General features: G+C 38.7%; 1 protein-coding gene across 1 annotated transcript; it reads right to left on the bottom strand.

The window, feature by feature from the left end:
• Window positions 1-240: 240 nt before the first annotated feature.
• On the bottom strand, window positions 241-810 carry LOC149265034 (uncharacterized). Its single transcript, XM_089401556.1, has one exon. It carries the CDS (start codon window positions 808-810, stop codon window positions 241-243), a length of 570 nt encoding a protein of 189 aa, XP_089257682.1.
• Between the last annotated feature and the right edge of the window lie 10560 nt (window positions 811-11370).

Below are 11370 nucleotides of genomic sequence, written 5' to 3'. Positions count from 1 at the left end.
ATTCTGATGAATGAGCAGATGAGATAGATGGAAAAGTAAGATTTGTACCCGAGGATTGTGCAGCTGCAGCAGCTGCCCGAGCTCGCGTCATAGGAGGAGAGGGCGAGTCCTTGTTGATCTTCGCTAGACATTCCTGTGCACCTTGGGGTACCGAGAATCCATGTGACGGAGGTGGAATATATGGCGCGGTCCCTCTGGAGGCAACGTGGGAGATCTTTGGAGAGCTGTCCGGGCGATTGATCATTGGGCAATCCTTGTATAGATGCCCCACTTGATGGCACCGGTTGCACCGGAATGGGACTCCTTCATAATCCAAAATCTGATTGCGCCTATGCTTCCCCATTGCAGAGTGATTTCTTCCTCCAATCCCTCCCTGGTATCGAGATGTACCAGAATACGGGCCACTGTTCTCTTTCGTGTGTCAATGTAGGATCGATCGTGATCCAAATAAGTCCCCAAAGCATTTCCGATCCTGATGAAGGCTTCTTCACTCCAGTATTGTAAAGGAAGCCCCGGAAGTCGCACCCACAGTGGCCCTGCAGCAATTTGTTCTCTCTCAGGATCGAATAATGGGCTCCATCTCTTTAACAGCACAGGTGCAGTCTCAATGTGCCAATATCTTTCAAGTACCGCATTCGTGTGCCCTTCGCTTGCAAAATGGAGGGAGAACCACCCTCGTGGGAGAACCTGTACCTCCGGCAGTTGTGGGAGCAGGGCTCCCCAGATCTCTTTTACCCAGCGCATCAACCTTTCCGCCGTGAAGGTACGCCCCCGCACATGACCAACCAACACTGTGCGTGCTATAGCCATAGTTTCCTCAAAATCCGAAGAGTTGCCGAAGGTGACAGTGATGTCTTTCCTTGTTGCCCTAACACACTTCGATTTCTGCTTCTTGGTGCGTGGTGCCGACGGGTGATCCACGAAAGGGTTTGTAACCCCAGCCGGTGAGGGTTTTGTGGGATTTATGTTAATAACCGGCGTACCGAAGCACCCAGAGGGTTTTGCCCCATTGATCGGGGGGGATTTGTCGAATTTGCCCTCTGGTCTGATTGAACCCTCGGATCTTCCAGAGCAATATGAGAGTCAGGCAGCGGAGATGGGATCTCATCAAGCGTCAATGAATCAGGTGGTAAGGAGGCGAGGAGAAATGCGGTACCGGGCGAGAGAGGCGGTGCCTCCAGACCGATGGAAGATGGTGAAGGGTCCGGCAAGGAAACCACCGGCAAACAGTCCAGTGCGCGAGATGCCTCAGAAGTCGGTGGAGCGAAACCCGGAGAAACTAGGTTAGGGTTAGCGAAAATTAACTGACCTTCCAACGGATCCTCGGAATAATCCACGAGGTCTGTTTCCCATTGACCCTCCATGCCGAACAGCGACTGCAGTCTCCCGATCGATGGCATCGATCTGGCAGCAGCACCGGAGCCCTATCTTCCGAAAACCCTCGAGCCTGTGGTCCTGCAGCTGCGGTCTGCGGCTTAACCTAGTCCCACGCGGTTTTGGTTAACGAACGGCGTCAGAGCCATTTTTCCCCGCTGACTTTTATTTATATTTTATTTTTTGGGTTAATGTGTTTTTTTAATATAGAAGTTTTATAAAATTCCAAGTTTAATTTACAGATTCATTTCACTTTTTCACGTTTAAAGGTGCTTAATTTAAATAATTTGAATTTGAGAAGTTGGATTCTTTATTAAGATTAAGGTCGTGACTCCTCATATTTATCAAATTTAATAGTTGATGGATAAAGAAGGAAAACATATGGATATAACATTTAAATACTTATAAATAATTTATAAGAACATAAAATAAACTACACACTAACATATAATAAAGATGCAACTCTCTAATGTGAATGGATTGAATTGCTTAAGGATACATAATTAAATAGATTCAAAAAATTTATCGAGAATCTTCTAGGAAAATTATGGAGAATCATTTAGAAAGATCTTTAGAATAATAATTTTTGCTTATTTTTGCTTACACATGCACACGACTAATAATTTTTAAATTAGACTCTACTGGAAACTAGTAGAAAATAGAAGTAATTGGGAGTAATTATGTCTAATACTCCCTTTTAATTATAGCTACTACGACTTACTGGTTTAAGTCTAGCAAGCTAGGTTTACAATACCTAAATTTTGTCTATGAAACTCAAATACATCTCTTGTCAATGGCTTTGTGAATATGTTAGCTAATTGTTCTTTTGATTTACAAGATTCCAAGTGGATTTCTCCATTGTTTACGAACTATCTAATGAAGTGATATCTTTTATCAATATATTTTCTTTTTTAATGAAGAACATGGTTCTTTGACAAAGCTATTGTTGAGTTGTTGTCACAATACACTATAGTTTTTCCTTTTTGTTCTTGTTGTAAATCACCCAATACTCTATGCAACCAAACTATTATTATTGTTGTCACATATTTTGCTTCCACTGATGAGATTGTCACAATGGGATGCTTCTTGGATGCCCATGAAATCACACCCAAACCAAGATGAAAAAGATATCCCGAAGTACTCTTCTTGTCATCGCTGCTACTTGCAAAATTATTATCAGTAAATCCAACTAGTGGATAACTATTAGTGCCTGAGTATAATATGCTATGTTTTTATGTTCCAACAATATATCTCAAAATTCCATTTCTTGGTTGCATTTTGAGTCTTTCGGAGATCCATGAATCTATAAATCAAACTAATAATGTACATAATGTCTTGTTTATGATAATAAGATACATATAACCACCAACCAATCTCTTGAATAGAGTTGGATCTACGTTGAGTCCTATATCTGCTTTGTTGATTTTTGTTCCTATTGTACTTGGAGTTGGTGCTAGTTTACAATTCATTATATTCAACCTCTTCAACACATCTATGACATGCCTTGCTTCAAACAATGAAATACATGAATATGATCGAATGACTTCAATACCAAGAAAAAATCCCATTAACTTGAAATCAATTATTTCAAACTCTTTCTTCATAGCTAATTTAAACATGTCTATTGTCAGATTCTTTATGAAGAACATATCATGAACATACATGTAGAAAATCTGTGATAGGTTAACCTGATAATGCAATATAAATCAAAGCAGAATACTATAACCTACTTCTACTATCAATTTGTAGAAGCTTAAAGATCGAGCTGAACAATATAACCAGAAGAAGAAGAATCAGTGGCACAATACACATGAAAATACTTTGGGGAAATTCTCAGATAAAAACCCCACACTATTGTATTATCATACATGGTGGAAATACATAGGAATTATACAAAGCCTTAGCTCTCATAGCTAGCCAGCTCTTCGTACAATCCTCACAGGTGCTCATAGGCAATCTTGGCTTCTCTCCATCCTTCCTCTCTGCCCTCCAAGCTCCTATTTCCTTGCGTTGTTCCTTGTGGATGATTTGCCTATTACCAAGTGGAAAAACAATCCTTCAAAAATTTGCAATCCTCAAGGATGAATCCTTGAATGCATGCATGAGTTTTCTCCATGAGAAAACACATGCAACTGATAGTACATTGTCCTTGAACATTAATCTCAACTAGGTCTTTCTCTGAATAGACATGCATGAGTTTCTGATGAGGGAATCTTTAGTTAACTGGAGTATCACTAGTTGAGTGCATTAATGCATCAATTGACTGTTAACTCACTATTAGTTCCTCAAACAGTTTGAAACTAATTTAATTAAACTTAACTCAATAAAATGAGTTAACGAATTACACCTCAAATATAACTCAATCTTATCTCAATTTAAGGGATAACTCTTGCATGACTTCAAAAAGACTTCTAACTTGAATTTCTCCAACTAATTAATTTAAAATAAATTCATTAATTATTTCCAAGTAGTTGTTAAGACTAAATTCAATTTTAATTCACAATTTAATTCAAGGACAAATTAAATTGGAATATTCTTGTTGCCATATTTCAACACTCCCTCTCAACAAGAAAGGGATTATCTGCCACCCTAGTCCTGTCTCTATGGAACTTGAATTTACACTTTGACAATGCCTTTGTCAAAATGTCAACATCTTTCTCCTCTGTCGAAATATATGGCAGCAACATGATCCTCCTCGCTACACAGTCTCTAAGATGATGATACTGGATGTCAATGTGCTTGGACCTATCATGAAATATTGGATTCTCAGAGAGTTTGATACAGCTCTAATTATCACAATAGATCACAGTTGGATCCATCCTCTGATCAAACAAACCAACTAGGATTTTCCGCATCCAGATGGCCTCATATGATGCCTGACTTACAACCATGTATTTTGCCTCTATCGAGCTAAGTGCAACCGACCTCTGTTTCCTATTTTACCAAGAAAATTTCACTGACCCAAGGTTGAAAATCCCTCCAGATGTGCTCTTCCGATCTGATAGACTCCCTGCCCAATCTGCATTAGTGAAGCCCTATAGCTTCACTCCCTCTATCTGTCTGTACCATAATCCATACTGAGATGTGCCTCTAAGGTATCCCAATACATTCTTTGCCACCTTACAAAATATGTTGGTAGGCTGAACCATCGTTTGACTCAGCTAGTTCACGGCATAGCACAAATCTAGTCATGTGTTCATTAAGTACATCAGTGAATCCACAAGCTGCCTGTACACAGTAGCCTCTACCACTTCTCTTGAAGTAGCAACCTCCTTCCTCCAGTTACCTGCTAGAGGAGTTTGCATGGGCTTGCACTTCTCCATGTGGAATCTCCCGAGTATCTTGTTGGCATACTTGCCCTGAGACACAAACAACTCCCCATCCTTCTGCCACACATCCATGCCAAGGAAGTAATGCATGAGACCCATGTATTTCATCTCAAATTCTCTTGCAAGGTCCTCCTTGCAAGACATGATCAATTGATCATCACCAGTCAATATGAGATCATCAACATAAAGTATGATGATCAACATCTTACCTTTCACCACGATGTGGTACAAGTTGACATTCGCTTCACTCTTTGTGAAGCCCAACCAGGTGAAGTAGTTGTCTATCCTAGTGTACGCAGCACGAGGTGCTTGATTTAGCCTGTACAAGACTCTCTTGAGTTGGCACACATGCGACTCACAATCGAAGGTTTCAAAACCTTCCGGCTGCTCTATGTACACATCTTCCTCAATCTGGCCATTGAGGAATGCAATCTTCACATTCATCTGATGGATCTGCCAACCCATCTGTGTTGATAGTGCCAACATAGATCTGATAGATGAGTACCTTGCGACATGAGAAAAAGTCTCATCATAGTCAATCCCCTCGACCTATGAAAAGCCACAGGCACCAAATCTTGCTTGTGCTTCTCCACACTTCCATCAACAGCTTGCTTTACCTTGTAAAGCCAACGGTAACTCACAAATGACTTGTTCTCCAGTCTTGGAACCACGTCCCAAACACTGTTACGAACAATGGAGTCATACTCCTCCACCATAGCATCCACCCAAATCCGTTGCTACACTGCTTCCTCAAAGGAAGATGGCTTGGTCTCAACACATTCCCCAACAAGGGCCATGTATCTAGTGTACCTCTCATGTGACCTCCTCTGTCTGCGCTGAGAAGATGGTGCTCCCACATTCTCTCTCACATCCTCCAACAATATATTAGCTTCTCTTGTGCGCTTTCATCCATCTATGGAATACTTTGCTTGAGTGGATGTCTCCACTCCTAGAACCTCTACATGCGGCTGCTCCGCATCAGTCTGAGGCTCCTCCTCCTTAGGAACCAATAGTTCCTCCACAGCCTGTAGTTGGAGCTCCCTCTCAAGGGAAACTCGCATGGCCTTCTGCTCATCAAACTTGAGATCTTTGAGAACCACTGTCCTCCGATTGGTAGGCAATTACACTCGATAGTTGTGAGGTGTATCAGTGTACCCCACAAATATCCCTAACTCTGCTATCGGCTCAAGCTTCTTCCGTGCATCCTTTGTCACATGGTAATATACCGATTAGCCAAAGATCTTGAAGTGACCCACATATGGTCTCTTACTAGAGAAAGCTTCCTCGGGTGTCATCATCCCAAGTATGCAATGCGGGCTTCTATTCTGCAAATAGACCGTTGTGTTGCATGCCTCATCCCACAAGTGAAGTGGTAGGCCTTGGTCATGCAACATTGCCCGTGTTGCCCCTACAATAGTTCTGTTCTTCCTCTCGGCCACCCCATTCTACTGTGGGTTATGAGGTGTTGTCAACTCTCGTTTAATTCCTTCCACTGCACAGAAGTCCTTAAACTCTTGAGAGACATATTCTCCACCATTGTCGCTTCTCAAGGCCTTGATCTTCTTCCCTGACTCTTTCTCGACCAAAGCTTTGAACTCACAAAACTTTGTGAAAGTTTGGTCCTTCTTCTGCATGAAATAAATCCAACATTTACGAGAATAGTCATCAATGAAAATCACATAATACCTTTGCTTCATTGTGGATGTTGTCGAGAATTGTCCACACAAATCAGTATGAACTCGCTCTAAGATAGCCTCTGCTCAACTGTCTCGATCATGAAAAGAAGACTTGGTGTACTTTCCCAAGGTACAACCTTTGCGTGTGTTAAATTGCTGAAGTTTACCTTTAGGAAGTCTTGTAGATATCTAATGCATTATCTTCAAAGCCCCATGATGCAAATGGCCCAACTTCCTGTGCCACAACTCGCCAATGTCTTGGCTTTGCACCAATTCTGCTTTCGTACTCAATGCTGCATAATCATCTACCTCTAGTTTATAGAGATTCTTCACCCGAATCCCTATCCTTTTGGTTTGACCTGTGGCTATGTGTCTTAGGAATGCCTTTCCTTTACTAAAGACAACATAATAGTCTTTGTCCTCCAACATCGCGACCGATACCAAGTTCTTCTTCAGTCTAGGCACATACATCACATCTATCAAGGTGAGAGGAGCTCCATGCTCCCTCTGAAAAGCAACTGTGCCCACTCCTGAAACACTATACCTTCCGTTGTCACCCATCTCTATGCACATCTTGAGGTCTTTCTCCTCCAAGGCACTGAATAAATTTTTATCACCGGTCATGTGGAATGAGGCTCCACTGTCAAGATACTAGACACAACCCATTATCGATGACACCATGCATGCGATGAGGGTAAAGTCCATTTCAAACTGAGAGGCTAATGCCTCACCTTCCGATCCTTCTGAGGATCCCTTCTTGGACTTCTTCGATGGGAAATTAGTCGCATAATGTCCCATCTTGTGACAATTAAAGCATCCTACTTTAGATATGTCACTCTTCTTCCCTCCATGAGAAGAATTCGATTTGAAATGGGAAGCCTTCCCCTTCCCTTACTTGCTAAGGCCAGATTTTATTCATCAATTCTTGGACGAAGAACCATCTTGTGTGCTCCTCCTAATCTCCTCCTACATAAGATCCAACCACAGTCATTCCCAATCTGGCAGTTTCTCCCTTCCATTCACAGAGTCCTGGTAGCTATTCCAACTCTTTGGAAGGCTAAGGGGAGAGAGGCTCACCATATCATCATCGACAGTAGTTATTCCCACATTGACAAGTTCATCTCTTTAGGTGGTGAGCTTGTTCAGATATGTGGAAATACTATCGCCCTTCTCCATCTTGATTCTTCGAAGCTTATCCTTGAGCGCCAATTTCCTTTGGTCGCTATTGTTCTGGTAGAGGTCCTTCAATGTCTTCCACATTGAAAATGGAGTATCCTTCCCATGGAGACTCGAGACAATATGGTCTCGAACTCCCTCAAGGATGATCCGTCTCGCCTTCGCCACACACTTATTCCACTCAACCAACTCTTGTGCATTAGTTGAAGCTGGCTTTGGGATTTCTTGATTAATGAATTCCTTCAAGACATTGTGTTCTAATACAACCTCCATTCTATCTTTCCATGCTATGTAATTCGAGCTACCTTCCAAGGCATACTCGATTCTCAAGCCATAGGACGCTATTGGCCAACCTTGAAGTATGATATGAATTCGATTTGCACCTGCAACCCCGAACTTCAAACTTTGAATTCTCTTCTCAATATACTGTTCACAGCTCTGATACCATGTAGAAAATCTGTGATAGGTTAACCCGATAATGCAATATAAATCAAAGAAGAATACTATAACCTACTTCTACTATCAATTTGCGGAAGCTTAAAGATTGAGTTGAACAATATAACCAGAAGAAGAAGAATCAATGGCATAATACACATGAAAATACTTTGGGGAAAGTCTCAGATAAAAACCCCACACTATTGTATTATCATACATGGTGGAAATACATAGGAATTATACAAAGCCTTAGCTCTCACAGCTAGCCAGCTCTCAGTACAATCCTCATAAATGCTCACAGGCAATCTTGGCTTCTCTCTAGCCTTCCTCTCTGCCCTCCAAGCTCCTATTTCCTTGCACTATTCCTTGTGGATGATTTTCCTATTACCAAGTGGAAAAACAAGCCTTCAAAACTGCGCAATCCTCAAGGATGAATCCTTGACTGCATGCATGAGTTTTCTCCATGAGAAAACACATGCAACTGATAGTACACTGTCCTTGAACATTAATCTCAACTGGGTCTTTCTCAGAATAGACATGCATGAGTTTCTGATGAGGGAATCTTTAGTTAACTGGAGTAGCACTAGTTGAGTGCATTAATGCTTTTCACTGACTGTTAACTCACTATTAGTTCCTCAAACAGTTTGGAACTAATTTAATTGGACTTAACTCAGTAAAATGAATTAACTAATTACAACTCAAATATAACTCAATCTTATCTCCTTAATTTAAGGGATAACTCTTGCATGACTTCAGAAAGACTTCTAACTGGAATTTCTCCAACTAATTAATTTAAAATAAATTAATTAATTATTCCCAAGTAGCTGTTAAGACTAAATTCGATTTTAATTCACAATTTAATTCAAGGACAAATTAAATTGGAATATTCTTGTTGCCATATTTCAAGAATACAAACAAACATTTATAATTTGTCCTTTCTTATTCACCTTTGTATACCATACATGACCACTACTACTTTTTCTATATCCATTGTTGATACTATATGAATAAATTGTGTTGTACCAAACTTTGAGATTGTGCTTAAGTCTATAAAGAGATTTCTTCAACTTGTATAAGCTTTTTTTTTGTAAGTTCGACAACTATGAAGCTACATCATGGTCATGTCCAAAAATAACACCCAATTTTTATTTTATTTTAAATTTAATTTATCAACTATAATTAAACATATTATATTATCATGTCCAAAAACCTCATTTGAATTGAAAAATTAAAATATTTTAAATCTAGTTTTTCAATCATTAAAGAAATGAATAATCCTTTAATAAGGCACTATTCTCTATTGAAAAAACATTTTATCTATTTTTTCAATATTTCTTTACACGGTAGTAACTAAAAGTATCATTAAAAAAAACCTTTATTAACACTATTCTTTGTTTGAAAAAACATTTTTGTAATTTCCAAATTTGTTGAACAAAATTCATCATAGAATACATTTACAACTTCCAATATGAAGTTGGAAATTTGATTTCTCTAATCACATATATATTCATGGAAAGAAAAATAATAACTTTAAATTAGTAGAGTGAGTGAAACTGAAATATATATATATATATGTGTGTGTGTGTGTGTGTGTGTGTGTGTGTGTGTGTGTGTGTGTGTGTGTGTGTGTGTGTGTGTGTGTGTATAATATCTGTGTGTGTGGGGTTGATATATGGGAATATAGATGAATAGCTTCCAATTGTGTAGAGATTCAAACTAATAATTGAATAAAGATATCTAATAATTAAATAAGAGTCAGTGATCAAATATTAGATACAAATTAATAACTTCCAACAATATGTAAAGATCCAAACCAGTGATTCAATAAGAGCAATTAACAAGACTAGTTGAATAAGGGTGACTAAATAGATAACGGATGGGGAGTATAGCTACATTAAATTTCCAAAACTTATGTTTATGCTACTTACTAATCCATAATGATTATATATTTTGTGGATTTTTTTAAATCGTGAGAAAGCTTATCATAATTTAGTTGTCAATGTCAAAGCAATAGTGAGGACAACCATCATTGGTTGCTATCCACAAATGCAGTCTGAGTCATCACTATTATTCAAAGAAAACCATGCCACCTGTAATTACCGACTAGTGGTTCGTAAGTGGGTAGAGTTTCACTCCTAATAAATGCCTTTGGGTCGAACTCTTAGAAGCAATTTTACAGCACAATGATAAAATTAAAATTTTTAAAAATTCATCTAATAACATTTTATTTTATCATTTTTTAACCTCTTTTAACTTTTAATAAATACAACTTATGTATAATCCCCTATGGTGAGTGCTTATGAAATCCAAACATCATGATTATTGTGCGATGATATGGTTTAGTTGGCCACTTGGCCTTCCAAGTGTTGGTACACCCTGATAAATTCCCACGCGAGAACTGTATTTATGAATTTGTTGTGGTGGTATGCTCATTCCACCTCACCCTATAGGAAAATAATGTCTCTCAATTATTGTTCGGGACGACTTCTTGAATCGATGGCAAATGACAAGGTCATTGTAAGACGACTCCCATCTTTAGATATGTCTGAGGGGTGAATGCATGAATATGGGTTACACTTTTGGGCCAAATGTGGTGATGAATTTTCAATTTTTTCCTCTTTTATTGAATTGCACCCCTCAAAAATCATATAAGCATTGTGAATTTTGATTCACTGTAAAAACAAATATGTGGAGAATTATGTTGTTGTCTTAATGATATTTTTTGCAAGAAAATTTAGTGTTGGCAAAGTAATATTTCAATTGGATTTTGGAGACATGTGTTCATGTAAGTTTTTTTTCAACTCTTTAAATAAATTGAAAAACCAAGAGTATCATTTTGAATAGGACTTGTAAACAGAAATAATGGTATCTTTTGAAAAAAATTCATTGTGTATATTTTATGTTATTGATTTTTTTTTTCCAGCCCCTTTGAAACTGTCCAAAAAAATTTCAAGCGTTATGTTTAAAAGAAATTAGATGAAAAATATCATATAAATTCGAAAGTGGTAAATTCATATGCTATTGGATAGAGGATTCTTTCATGAATCCAACATGATCAACTCTGCCACTTAAGGACAAATTCTTCCCTAAATCCACTAGGGTACAAAATGGAGCGCAGAGATATTTGTGGAACGGGTGCTGAAACTGTAATTTTTAGGACCTCAGGAGCTCAATCGAGTACTTCAAATTCTTGATTGGCGATTAAATTTAAAATTCATTTTTCTCGATCGAGTGTTAAAGTAACCCTTGATCGAGTCATATACATGGTTAACCAACGGTTTGATCGAGCCATTAAAATCCTGACCCGCCAACCCCCTACCAACTTTTATTAATGCTATTAATAGTAAATGATATAGATCAAAGGCTCGATCAAGCCTCTA

The sequence above is a fragment of the Pinus tabuliformis genome, chromosome 6 (assembly GCF_031772625.1).
Source record: "Pinus tabuliformis cultivar Carrire ecotype Pingquan chromosome 6, CPIR1, whole genome shotgun sequence".
Classification (NCBI taxonomy): domain Eukaryota; kingdom Viridiplantae; phylum Streptophyta; class Pinopsida; order Pinales; family Pinaceae; genus Pinus; species Pinus tabuliformis.
The sequence above is the reverse complement of the archived record's forward strand: the minus strand, read 5'-3'. Positions and strand labels throughout refer to the sequence as shown.